General features: G+C 39.9%; 1 protein-coding gene across 1 annotated transcript in view; it reads left to right on the top strand.

Moving 5' to 3' along the window:
- CADPS (calcium dependent secretion activator) overlaps window positions 1–14,608 on the top strand; it is a 461,279-nt gene that overhangs the window by 225,270 nt on the left and 221,401 nt on the right. The window contains 1 exon segment of the mRNA XM_033131706.1: window positions 164–285. Coding sequence (XP_032987597.1) covers window positions 164–285 — 122 coding nt within the window.

The raw sequence follows: 14,608 nt of genomic DNA, 5'->3' as shown, positions 1-14,608 counted from the left end.
ATCTTCATGCTAGACTGGTCCCAACATGGCTGGTAGAAACCCAATAGAAGCCATCAGGTACCTGTTGGTTTCTTCTGTAACTTCTCATGTAAGTATTTTCCTCTGGATGATTCTGCCCGTGGGTTTTGGCAATAACCTCCACTGTGTGTGATTCGGTTTCCAGGTCGTGATCATGGAAGTCCAAGGCCTCAAATCCTTGGCTCCAAATCGCATCGTATACTGTACAATGGAGGTGGAAGGAGGAGAGAAACTACAGACAGACCAGGCCGAGGCTTCGAAACCAACGTAAGTTACATTTCTCCACAGTTCATCTTCTGCAGGTTTGCTCTCGTTGGCTCCATTTTGGCCAACTCCGAGTTAAAAGTCTGCCTTCCCCAGAAGGTTCAAGAAGACGTATACTTGGTTTATTTTTCAAACAAGATGACTCGATTATGCTTTTCTTTGGCAATCATAACAAGGATTCTGATTCCTTTAAAGCCAAGAACAGAAGGAAGTTAAAGAAACAAGAGGTTTTATGTATTCACCTTAGAGTCACAGCTTCCATCTGATGGTGTGGTGTGCAGGAGAGTCTGATATAAATTGGTTTTATTATATTTTCTAAATAATATTTGGTTTATGGTATAAGCAATATTTTTTTCCAAATCTTTCTTTATGTGCCACAGTTATAAATAAATCAGCAAGCAGTCTGCTACATTAGACATAATACATTATTCAGTAGGTCAGTACATGTTTGTCAAATGCTCACTGTGTGTACAAGCTATTGTTGCACAGTAGAAAGGAAAACAGTCAGTTATAGACCTACACAGCTTACTGGTGGGAGTGGGCATCAGAAAAATAGCCACACAAATATATAATTAGTCATATAATTATATAGTTATATAATTATATAATTCATATAAACATATGTGTATATATATATATATATATATGTCATATAAATATATTATTAGTCGTGACAATAGTCATAAATGCTGAGAATGAAAGTGCACTTTGAGAGGAGATAGCAGGGGGACCTGAACCAGTTTGTGGCAGCAGAGTCACAGCAGGATTTCTGTAGGAGTTAAAAGGCATTTGGACTAGTGTTATAAAAGTTGAGCAAGGACAGTGGGAGTGGAAAGAGCATTCCAGGCAGAGTCAGATTGTGCAAAGGCCCTGTGGCAAGGTGGAATGGAAAGAAGGTCAGCGGGGCTAGAGATCAGAAACCAAGTTATGCCCTAAGCTGCCAATGAGGCAGGAAGGGGCCACACTACAAAGGGCCTTTTAAGCCATGGAGAAGAAAGCATGGGGATCCATGATTAGATATGTGTTTTCAAAAGAGCACGCTGGCTGCAGTGCAGGCGGCCAGAGTTTGATGCAGAAGAGCAGTTAGGATTCTATTGCAATGGTTCACAGGAGTGATGATGACTAATTCATTTGGGTCGATAGACTCTTGGGCCTCAAGGATTCCTGAGAGATCACTGCTCTCTTCTCTCCCTAACCACTGCCTCTCATTCTTTCTCGCCTATCTCAATGAAGCTTAGACTAATGAGAATCTTTTTTTATTGTTGTTGATTCATAAGAAACTCATAAAAAGGGTCACTCCTGACAGCAGCTCACTGCCTCTCCTCCCCCACAGCATTATAAGCTATTTAGCAGAACATGAATAACTTACCAGGATGTTCAAACAGAATAGTTCAAAGAAAGCACTGAATGTTTCCCAGACTAGAGAAAATGTGCGGGCATTGTATGCCTTCGAGTGGTTCTTGGCATGACTTGGCAAGGTTTCAGATGCTCAGAAGCTGGGTGAAATTAATGAATGTCTGCAGGAGAAAATGGAAACCAGTGCAACTTGTCACACACCAGCCTTCCTCCCTTTTTTTAAACTTAGTTTCAAACTGAAAATAAAAATGCAGTTCCTTTTTTACTATCATGGATAAAATCCCACATTTTTCTCCAGCTGTCACCATGGCCTGATCATTATCAATGCTATTCTATTCTGCTGCATCGCTTCTATGTGCTTTAAAAAAAATGTGCCATGTATGGGGGAGGAAAAACCTATTTGGTGTTCCTGCCAACCTTTTACGATGTTGAGCCCAATATGGCGTTACAAGGTAGATAAGAAAGGAAAAAGCTCTGATTATTCTAACAGGCTGTTGTTTTATATGTGTTAGTTTAACTCAGAATGTAATTTATACCATTTTATTGGGTTTAAAGGTTTCAGTTGCCAGGGTAAATGATGAGCTGAATTTCATGTGCTTGTGAATGTTTGAAAGTGTTTCAGATTACAAATATGGACTACTTGGGTCTACCTACTTGAAATACTCGTATTGCACACACAGATTTATTCGTATCCATATATGTGCATTATTATATCCATATGAATAAACGTTTCATGCTGAAACATTTTGCTTTTCTAGCCAGAGTATAATGTTTTTATTCCTCTTCATTCAGTGAGTGGATATTACCAAGACCCCAGAGAAGGCTGGTTCATTGGTTGGTTGGTTGGCTGGCTCGTTGTTTTTTCAATACACTAGGAATGCAAGTTTCATGACGAACATCAAGTCAGATCAGTTGGCAGTGCCTACCTAGAGTGTTGTGTTGAGAAGGGTTCTGAAGTCAAATCCGTATTCAGAGGAGAATAGTGTCATGATTAACTTATAATGTCTGAAATGGGAGTGTAAGTGGTATGAGTTCCCCATACTGGGGGTGCCAAAAAACTGTACCTGTATTCATCTTTTGTTGTTAGTATATATGGAGTGTTGCAATTTTAATAGTTTTTTCCTTTCTTAAAATGTGTATACATTTTTTTGGCACCCTCTGTATTTCTATTTCTATAGTATCCCAAAAAGATATACCCAGAGTTTGAAATCTACCAATGCTCTTGTTTCTTTCTGTCTCTTCCTTTATCCTTTGTATATAAATTCTCCCTATAACCTCTACTCATCTTCCTTTTAAATCCACAATTCTTTTCCTGATTCTCTTCTTTATCTTTTTCTTTGTTATAGTTCAGTGCTGGTAGTTTTCCTCTGCCACCAGTTTTATCTGGCAGGATACATGAGCTTGTTCGTGCAGGTCCATTTCCTTCCTCCCTCCATCATTTCTTTTCTTTGAGGCTTCTGTTTCTTCTCCTTTCCTTCCCTCTTCTACTTACAGTTTATTCCATGAGTAATCTCCAACTGTCTTCTCTGACACTTAATTTTGATTATCCCAAAATGTATCCTTTTGAGGGTTATCTTTCATCTGTCCTAATAACTCTACTTTGTTCATCTGACAAATTTAGCCTTTTTCCTACCCTATTCACTTTCTGAATCTTGTCATTGGCTGTTCTCACAGCCAGCTGACACCCACGCTTTATTTATACGTTCCAAAACTAAAATTCCATTCAAGCCTGTTCCATTTATTACTCATAAATTCTATTGTTGCTGCTCCCAAGTATTTTACCCAATAACGGGAACACTAACACCTTATCTTACCACGTTTCTATAAGGAATTTGGCCTTTTTCTTTCAAGTACAGTCACAAATCCAGGAGTATGTTACACAACTCAGTTTGTCCAAGACTGTTTTTAGAACTTTAATGTGTAGAATACTCTAAGAAAAACAAGGGCAGGGAGAGTGATGCCTTGGTCAGGGAAGGTTGGGAAATACGAAACACTCAGTCTCCATCTCTTTGTGAGTTCCTCAAAGTGCACATGGGCATTTTAAAGGCTTTGAAGATTACCAACAGTAAATGAATTTGTTTCCCCATGAGTTCCCCAAACTAATTTTAGCTAACACCTATTAGCATCCATTAGAAATGCTAGTCTGTATCGTTCATACTTAGTAAAAGAAGTTCCACACTTTCCGTCACCTCCTTTATCAGTGTCATCTCTTTCCTTAGAACCAGGGCCCAGCCTGGCATGGTCGTTCTGGGTCCGTTGCATATAAGAATGCTGTGTTCATGAGTTAACTATACATTTTGCTTGGAAAAAATTGTGTGTATATGTGTGTGTAGGCCCCACGCATTCTTTATTTTATCAACATCTTTGCTACATGTGGGTTATTTTCAAGCAGTGTATATATCTCCTGTCAATTCTATTGTCCTCCTCTTTGGAATTTTGAATGTGGAAAGCCAGGAGAATATAGGATCATAAATTTTCAAGATTTATACTTATGTTTTCAAATATTGCCTCCATTCGCAATATATTGTTTCTGCCTCCTATATGCAAGCAGTGGGGGTGCCGAGGCTGAAGTAAACTGAAATCATGTTTTTAGGTGACCAACCTCAAGTAGGCATGGGAACAGAGAAGGGAAATATTTGTGGATTCAAGAACCCTAATATATGTGCCCAGCTCCTTTGAAATAGAGCCCGGGTCTTTTCTTGCCATGAGACAGTGTTTTACAAAGGGTGTCACTAATACTCTGATGATAACAGAGATTATGTCAGCTGTTACCAAGACATGGCATTGAGTGGCACCAAGTCATGTGACAAGGAAGGTGCTACTTTTCCTTTTATTTTTTGGGTTCTGCTGATCAAGTCAAGGGCAGTGTTTTGATTTGTCTATAGTCAATCTTTATCACTCCACAGGCTTTGGGCTCAGAGCCTTCTGCAGGAAAGACCTGTTAGAATTTACTGGCATTGTTTAGATTGCATTTAACCAAAAGTGTTCTCTGTGTGCTGGTCCTTGAAATACTTTAAATGGAAACAGAATGTCTTTCCTGAAAGGCTCCTTTGGAATTGACACGTAAGAAATGATGGGAAGGGGAGGCACTTGCATTCCCTCAGCAGCAAGCGTGCCTGGAATGTTCTACTTGTGTCCAGCTAGTGCTGGGGCTACAGACGCGAACAACATTGGCCGCGTGAAGCATACATTCTAATAAAGGATATAGGCAATAAACAAACGAACAAATAAGTATAAAGGATAATAGCAGATTGTAGTTTGTGTTATTTTCCATTCACGGCTGGTGCTGCTGCTTAGTCTTTTGCAGCAGTGACATGTTCTCCTTTTTAAAGAAATATATTAACATTTAAAAAGTGAATTCATTTAAATAAAATATATTAAGTAAAGATTAGCACAGGTGGTACTCAGATATGATAAAAAATAATCCTCAAAGTATCTTGTGTTGGTATGCGGAAATGGCAAAATTGGGAAGATGGTATGCAAATTACTTTGGGAAATTTGATGTAAGGAACCTTGACGTATTTCTTGAGAAGATATACTCCAAAATGATTGTCTCTCTCCGTACATTAGTACAGTGTAAGTTACCCCCTAAAGAAAGCATGCCCTGAGGGTTGAAGACTAGAGAAATGTAAGTAATTTTGCTGAAAAGAAAGGCAATTTGAGTTAGCAGCCCAATATTGTGCTGACTTATTTGAAATTATGTTCTTCTGAATTAAAACCAAGGATGCCATTTGGCATTTGATTATGTAACAAGTTCATTATTCCCTGACAAGCCATGGGCTTCATGACATATTGATTTCATTATTGTCAGGAATTTAAAAAAACAATCAAACTGTTTCCTGCCACTTTCCAGGGGAATAAGAAAATAAAATACCTTAACTGGTAAATCTTGCGATAGCCCAGTATTTTTCAATGACACCTTATCTGATGAGACCATATTAAAAAAAAAAAAAAGAAAAAGAAAAAGAAAACAAGCCAAACTCAATGGCTTTCTATAACATTTTTGTTCTGTGAAGTATATTATTTGCCCTAATGATGCACTCAGAATGTGTCAGGCTTATTATACCCAAATTACTCATAGAAATGCAGTTGCATTAAATCGCCCCCACACTAAGTCAGTTACAAAGTCAGTAAAAGGAAGTTGTGCCCTCTGTTTCCATACCTCATGTATCATCTTCTTAATGGTAATTCCTTTCTCAATATAACTGAAAAGGTTTTCTGTGTACTGGGCCTTGCAATGGTTTAAATAGAAATAGAATATCCTTCCTGAGGGGCCATTATGTTTTGCTTTTTTTCTTTTTTTTTCTTTTTAAATTGAGATGTAAATGAATGATATGAAGGGTAGACATTTGCTTCCCTCAGTAAGTATACATGGAATACTCTATTTGTGTCCGACTAGTGCTGGGGCTATAGACATGCGTCACATAGATCAAGCCTTGGCCTCAGGGAGCATACACTCTAATAAAGACATAGGCAATAACCACAAGATGGCCGTGGGGTTTTGAAAATTAATCTGGGGAACGTAATTTAGTGGTTACCAGAGAGTAAGGGGGGTGGGGGGTGGGAGATGAGGGTAAGGGGGATCAAATATATGGTGATGGAAGGAGAACTGACTCTGGGTGGTGAACACACAATGTAATTTATAGATGATGTAATACAGAATTGTACACCTGAAATCTATGTAATTTTACTAACAATTGTCACCCCAATAAATTAAAAAGTAAATAAATAAATAAATAAATAAATAAATAAATAAAAAAGACATAGGCAATAAACAAATGAACAAATAAATATATAAGAAAATAGCAAATTGTATTTTCATTCTGAGAGAAATGAAAGGCTGCTGCAGTAAAAAGTAATGAAGATGTAGGGTACTGTAGTGGCCAAGCCAGCCTGCTCAGGGTGGGTAATGTGTGAGTTGATACCTGGACGATGAGAAGGAACCAGCCATTAGAAGAGCTAGGAAAAGCATTTCAGGCACGGGGAACAGTAGGTGTAAAGGCTTTGAGGTAGGAAGGAGCTTGATGTGTTCCTGGACCAGAGAGGAGAGCAATGTGACTAGAGATTATTAAGTAAGGGGGAGTGTGCTACAGGAAGAATCTAAAGAGCAAAGCAGGATCAGACAACTCAGGACCTTATAGGCCACATATAGGGTTTGAACTTTACCCCAAGACCATGGAGAAGCCACTGGACGATTTTAAGCCAGGGAAGGTATGATTGGATTTCCACCTGGAAACCTGAAGCATCTTTAAGGACCAGAGGAAACTTGGAACGACCGGCATATTGGTCAACAAATATGGAGCACATACTATTTGCCCAGCCATAGTGTGAAAGTGGGGAATAATGCAGACGTGACACTTGACATTGCAGAGCCATGGAAAAACGCTGGCGGGAAATATCCAACTGCCTGGGCACAGAGTGACAAATTCTTCAGGAGCCACTATAGCTTTCGAGAACTAGAAAAGCCACCACATGGGCAAAGGGGACTCCTGAGAATCAGCTCCTTTCTTGTCTACTTTTCTCGAAAGTCCATGCTCAAGGTTATGTCTGACGTACTAACTGGGAGCGAGTATACCGTTTCTCTTGTTTTTCCTTTCTGAGAAAAAGTCTTAGCTTCTTTCAGAGTTAATTAAACCATAAATGGTAAAGGGCAACACTGACCCAGAAATTCAATTTTGCTAGGCTCCCTGAAGATAGGTGGATTGGGAGGAAGCTAAATAATGATCACAGTTTGGGAGGCTGCGAGGCTGTCCTGCCTCCCAGACCAGAAAGCTCCCTCGCTCCGAAAGCCTCAACTTTTGTTGAAAACCAGTTCGTATTTGCCTGTGAGCTGGAAGGTGAAAGTATGCTAGCTGGTAAAACAACAAACAGTAAGGTAGACAGTGGAAGGAAATGGGGTGCTGGAGAACAAGCTTTGGAGAAGGAGCTCCGAGTGCTGCACCGAGTCCTTCATGCCCCCTGTCTTACATGGGTCACAAGTTTTCTAGCTTCACCTTGTCCTCATAAGTGGCATCCAAGACCGCTTCTCTCTCAACAATTCCATAATTGTTTTTCATCCAGCTGACCCCAAGTAGAGCCATCATGGCAAAATTTAAGGCAGCGTTGTCAGGAATTGCAAGTAATATTGAGCTGGAATTTCTAGTGTTTGGAGGAGTGAGTTCCAGAACTGGATGATTGAGTGGTAGCTGCAGTTTGGCAGCTAGACAGTGATGATGTCCCCAAATGTCAGCCATCCATGAAAGGTCTGATTTCATGAGTAGTCCAAGACTGGGTAGGCATGAGGCAAAGACATGTTTTTAATATCCCTTTCAGGACTAAGTGAGGTCCATTTCCTTTCTAGTTCAGCTCCTAGAATACCTGGCCTGAACTTACTTGCTAAGTATATCTAGAAAGCTGATGTCATCTGAGAACATGACTGATTGCAAATCACTGTTCAGTGGAAATCCAATTCAATACATTTCTCCCCAAGTGTGAAAAACCATTATACTTGTCATTTAGTGATCAGGGAGAATCTAGGCAGGAGTGTCACATAGGTACTTACCTGTAATAATGGGATACAGCCCAGAAACTCTATATTCTCACTAATAAGAAAACAAGAGAGGTTTGGTTTAGATTCACTGATGCATAAAAGCAGCATGGTGATATGAACAAGAGCATAGAATCTGAAGCCATGTCTCAGCTATGTGACCTTGGGCAGGTTACCTAACTCTTTGCATCTCATTTTCCACATTCTTGTGGAAATTAAATGAATTAACATATATGAAATACATGAAACAATGCCTGTCACATAGTAATTCTGTTAGCTATTTTTGTCATCGCTTCATTCTTATTTATTGGTAGAAGAAAGAGATGGGGGGAAAAGTGACCTGGGCCTAAAACAGTAATCACTAATATTGATTCCACGCTTTGGGCCAGGTGCTGTACTAAGTGCTTCATAGTCAGTGATTTTTTTGATGCCTTACTGAAACCTGTAAAATAGGTACTGTTGTTATTTCCATTTTACTGATGGAAATACTGAGATTCAGAGAAGTTAAATGACTTAGTCAGAGTTGCACAGATAATAAATAGCTCAGCCAGGAGTCAAACTTAAAGCGTTACCCTACCTTTCTGGAAAAAAAAAAAATCATGCCACTAAAAGAAGGGGTATTAATTAGCATTAACTATTCAGCAAAACTATCTACTTGGGCTCATTTCCTTTCCATAAATCCAGTTTTTGTGTGTGAGTTAAATCACTGCCTCCATTTAAATGGTGACGAATGTGCTATCGCATGGTTAGTTCAATGCCAGACACTCAGCTGCCCAGGCCTAATTCGACCCATATGTACCAGCATTATTAAATGCTACATACCGTATTTTGCCGTGTATAATGTGCACTCACGTTTTTGGTCCAAACTTCCAGGGGAAAAAATCTTTCGTTTTAATCTTTTAATTCAAATTTTTATTTGTTTACATTTAGGTACTTGTTTTTTGTATTATAAAGGAATTTTAGCATTTATTTTTTAACATATTATGATACAAGAAATTTTATGTAACAAATAATTACAAAACAAAGGAACAGACACAAGGTACAAGAAATTTTACGTACCGGTAACAAATTTACGATATTTACGCATCATAGAAGGCCAAGAAGTCTATGTCGTTGCAAGTTCATTGTAAGTTTAATAAAACCGCTGATTGTATTCCAGGGTCTTATTTTGCATATGGATATCGCTACTGATTTCTAGAGTTACACTTTTAATCCATAAGCATAAATGAAAGAATTAAAAACATTTCTATAGATATGGAATTAGTACTACCCATGTATACTGCGCATTCTTATTTTTCCCTCACACATTTGGGCAAAAAAGTGTACGTTATACACAACAAAATATGGTAGGTGAGTCTGCAAAGCTGAGCCCACGGTGGCCCCTGCCCTCATGGTGCTTACAGAATGCCAGGAGAGCCACTAACGATAGTGATCATCATCCTTCTTCTGGAAACCCTGATCAACAACAATAGCCCTGACCATTTATTGAAATGAGCTAGCTGCTACCATATGTCTGAGTCCAACAGACCTGGGTTCAAATCCCAGCTCCACCACTCACCAGCTGGGTGACCTGGAGCAAGTGGATTCTCCTCATTGAGCTTCAGTTTCCTCAGATTTGAAATGGAGACAATCATATAACCTGCCCCATGGGGTTGGTATTGAAAAATGATATGATTATGCTAAGGGCTGAGTCCAATGAATAGCAAATTGTAGCAGCTCGAGAAATATTATTAATAGCCAAAGTCCACTATAGTGTCCCTGAATCCTACATGATACTATTAAGAAGTAGATACTTATTATATAGATACCTGATTACATGTAAAGAAAAAAAAGCTCAGAGAAGTTAGGAAGCCTGCCCTAAAATCCTACCAGTCCTCAAACACAGGCTTTATGACTCCAAACACCTGGGAAGCCAATAGCCAAGCCTGCCAAAGGAGAGAGGGCACAAATGCCAAAATACTTCCTAGAGCCGGAAGACAGACCCTCAGGATGGGCGGCCATCAATTTGATGACAAGAGAGCTGATTCCCAAAGGAACGGAAAAAGACAGTGTCCTCCCTGAGTCCTCATTCAGAGTCCCAACACACTCATCGTCCAGCCCCCTGCAGTCTGGGTCTCCACACGCCCCTTCTTTCAGCTTCTGTCTGGGTCACAGCCTTTCTTCAAGAGAGGTTAGAATGCTCTAAGTAATACTTTCTGCGTGTTCACACATGTCTTATTTGTTTTATAGCAACCCCCCGAGCTGTGATACGGAGCTCACCTCCCTGCAGGGATGCAGATGAGTATGGGGCCTCCAGGGAACACAGATCACAGATGCTCGTCTCGGCACGAGGCCAGTCAGCAGGGTGTTTGGGAACTTCTGGGTCTCTCGGGCTTACATTCTAGAGTCCTTCAAAGTCCTTTGGGTTTCTTGGTGAGGATGTAAAAGCTCTTGCCCCATCCCATAGCTTCTGGTTCAGAGGGTTTGGAGGGGAGCAGCTATTCCAGGGAGCCTGTTATAGCTGGAATCTAGCTGGAAAAATTTTAGTGATTATATGGAAAATAAGGTTTAGCATGGGCATTGGGGCAAAAGCTTTGGGTAAGACAGTCCCTCGTTTGGATCCCAATTGTGCCGCTTGCATTGTTAAATAGGATAAGTTACTAAATCCTTCTGAACCTCATCTATAAAATGAAACGAAGGATACTTATAGGATGCAAATTTAGCAATATATGCAAAGCACTTGTCACAAATGTAAGAGCTGTTATTCTTATCTTTATAATTATTGCTGCCATCAGTGGAGCCAGGGTAAAAAGGAAAACAGATAGCACAGGCCATCAAAGTCAGGTGGTATGAACTAAAGAAGCTTAAGATACTTTACCTTTCAATTAGATGCCCCTTTATCATTTCCCTTGGAATGTGTTCATTTATATGTAGATTTCTTACTTGTGCTCGGAAAAATCTATATATCAAGCTAGTTTTTTGTTTTGTTTTGTTTTGTTTACAATGCCTTACATGTAATAGATGGTCAATAATACTTGATTGTCTCAGAGCTAAGCCTTAACAGCTAATGGTGAAGGGCTCTGGAAAAAGCTAAAAAGGGGGCCCATGTGATGGGCTTATAATTATGATAATTATGGTAAAGATTTCTCCACTCAAATGAGTGTTCAATATCCGAAAAAACAAAAATGGCTGCAAAATATCCAAAAGAACAGAAGAATATAAAAAATAAAGTGAACCCATAGTATGAGCTCTTCTTGACACCACGCCACTGCCACTTGTCAAGTAATGAACAAAACATGCAAACACACACCAAGGAGTTGCTAAGTGTATCACAAGTTCAACTAAATCTATATAAATTTGGGGGTATCTTGACATTTTTAACAAATAGAGCTGTCATGCAATCTAATTAGGGCAGGGTTTTGTTGTTGGGGGTTTTTTTGTTTTAGTTTTCGGGGGGTTTTGTGTGTGTAAATTTACTAGAGACACAGAAGAAATGAAAAGAGAGCTCTCGTCTACCATTACATTACTTATCAAGAAGTGCAATCGGGTTGCAGTATCAGGACTATTAGGATTGAGGAATTGGCGGCAAGAATCTCAGCGTCTGAGTCTGAAGGCCCAGTTCTGCCCTTTCATGTGTTGTCACCGTGTTTTTCTCCCTGCTGTTCAAATCATGCAAATTATTTCTACTTCAAGAACAGAACCAGGAGATTTTCTGTTGAGCCAAATGTATCAAGGCTTGGGACCAGGGAAGTGCTTCTCTTTCTCACTTTCCTACGTTCGAGAAACCCCAAACAAAACAACTCTCAAAACCAGCCTGATCTCTGGGGGGTGGGGGGGAGGGTGAGGGGATTGGAGGGCAGTCGGTGACCACAGGATGGCCACGGGGTTTGAAAATTAATCTGGGGAACGTAATTTGGTGGTTACCAGAGCGTAAGGGGGTTGGGGGGTGGGGGATGAGGGTGAGGGGATCAAATGTATGGTGATGGAAGGGGAGCTGACTCTGGGTGGTGAACACACAGTGTGATTTATGGATGATGTGATACAGAATTGCACACCTGAAATCTATGTAATTCTACTAACAATTGTCACCCCAATAAATTAAAAATAAATTTAAAAAAAAAAAAAAAAAGCAGCCTGATCTCTAGAAATGCCAGCCTCTAGAAGAATTCATTGTGCACTTTTGGTCATTTGTGATCAGAGTCCATCCCATGGACCTGCTGTAGCTGATCCCACAAATACCTGTAAATTAGGGAGACAATTAGATCACAGAGAGAGACAGAGAGACACTAGATGCTATTACTCCATGCAGTCCATCAGCCCTCCTTTCTTCCTTTGTCTCATGAAAGTGGCTACTTTCTGTAAATACTGTGCAAGGTGCTGGGGACACGGCAGTGAACAAAAGAAACAAAAATGCTGCCACTGTGCCACACACAAACGTTAGACAAGACCATTTTAAATCATTCCGTACAGGTACCCAAGTTTGGCTTTAGCCTTACAACTCAGACAAAATCTAGTCTATAGCTTTTTCTGCACGTGTGTGTGCTCAGTGATCATGTAATAATACATAGATGACCATCATAGTCAACCTGTGTGATAAATGTCTGTAATAACACCAGCAAGGTATGTCCTTCTTCCTTACTGTTAATGTCGGAATATTCAGTTTGAAATATAAGTGAGCATTCTAAATGCATAGTGGAATCAAATCTTTTTATGCTCAAATCCTATCAGTCAGTAGAACTATAAATATAAATATATATATATATATATTTATATATATTTATCAAAATATCAACGTGTAATAATTCACCATTATAAAACTGCTGATTTTACATGAAAAAAACAATTAACACTTTCAAACAGTTAAATAAGTCGATGACTATTAAAAGAATGTAACTTGATATTTTGCAGATGGCTATTATTACCGTGTTTCCCCAAAAATGAGACTTAACTGGAAATTAAGCCCTAGCTTAATTTTTCAGGAGGCCATTTTTTCAGGAGGCCATCCCCTGAACATAAGCTGTAATGCGTCTTTTGGAGCAAAACTTAATATAAGACCGGTCTTATTTTCAGGGAAACATGGTACGTCCCTTTAAGCCAAGAAATCTTTATAAAACTTAAATAATAGTACAAGGCAGAAAAATAAAGATTAGTCTCTCTTATAATTCTAGTCTTTGTAGGTTCATTTGGTGTACTAGCATTCATCACATTAAACAAACTCAGATATAGCTTACCTAACTCCGTCCTATCCAGAAGGAAGGAAAGCAGGGCTGACCCCAAACTATTTCACTCCTCTACCAAATGTACCATAGAAAGCCAGCCAGGGGAAGTTGTTAGCTATTAGTGCTAAGAAATTGTCATTCCTATACCATCATAACAAAAGTTTAAATGTTGACTATTACAATTTTATAATAATTTTATAATAAAATTGTAATGATAACTAAATTGTTAATAATTTCCTTTGCTTCTTGTATTCCAGAAGCTTGCTCTGTGATGTTGATCCTCAGCTTTGGCCACATATTTGTTTGTAACCTAATTGTTACCCTCAGCCCAGTTAGCTTTCAGCCAAAATAGATGTTCGGGGCCCCTCTCCTTCTGCTGTGCGGGAAGACTCCAAGTGATTCAGTGGAACTTAACCCAAATGGGGTGAAGAAACTGTTTTCATTAGGTTGGTCAGAAAGTGTCCCCAGGGAGTGACAAGTGAACAAGAAGCCAGCAGGACAAAGAGCATGCTGGGCAGAGGAAATGGAGAGTTCGGTGACCCTGGGATAATGAGCAGCCTGACATGTTTGAGGGGCAGGCAGAAGACCAGGGTGGCTGGGGCAGAGTGAGCAGAATGTGAGGGAAGGTTGGCTGAGGTCAGATCCCACAGGGTCTGCAGGTCAAGATAGGAAGTGTGGATTTTAAATCCAAACGTGATCTGACGGTATTTATGTACATAAAAGATCACTCTGACTCTACGAAGAATAACTACGTGGGGCCTGGGCAGGAGTGGAATACCAGCTGGGAGGCGGTCGCAGTCCTGGGGGAGATAACGGTGGCTGGCGTTAGCAGAGGAAGAGGAGTGAAATGGACAAATTCAAGGTCCGTTGGGACCTAGAGCCAAGACTCTCCTTCTTATTTCTATTTTCTACTCTTTTCCAAGGAGAGTATTATGCCCTCTGGAGGTTGCATTGTAGCCCTGACAACATTTGGCTCTTCTCTCGTGAGTTTGCAGTAGCTTATTACCCCGAAACCTTGCTTTGCACACACTGCTTGCCAGTTTGCAAGTTGGATTTCTGGCATCTTGGTGAATGACCTTGAGTGGAAGCCAGCCAGCATCTCTTACCTCCTTATGGGTAATGGATGTGCAGCTAGGAACTGGGGCAGTCAGTTCTCTGAGTCTTTTATTCCCTGCAAGGACTGCTCTACAGCGGTACCAAATTGACTCTCCCTCCATGTTAGCAAAGCCGTGCCTTTTACAAAATG

Source organism: Rhinolophus ferrumequinum, chromosome 17 (genome assembly GCF_004115265.2).
Source record: "Rhinolophus ferrumequinum isolate MPI-CBG mRhiFer1 chromosome 17, mRhiFer1_v1.p, whole genome shotgun sequence".
NCBI classification, from domain to species: domain Eukaryota; kingdom Metazoa; phylum Chordata; class Mammalia; order Chiroptera; family Rhinolophidae; genus Rhinolophus; species Rhinolophus ferrumequinum.
The sequence above is the reverse complement of the archived record's forward strand: the minus strand, read 5'-3'. Positions and strand labels throughout refer to the sequence as shown.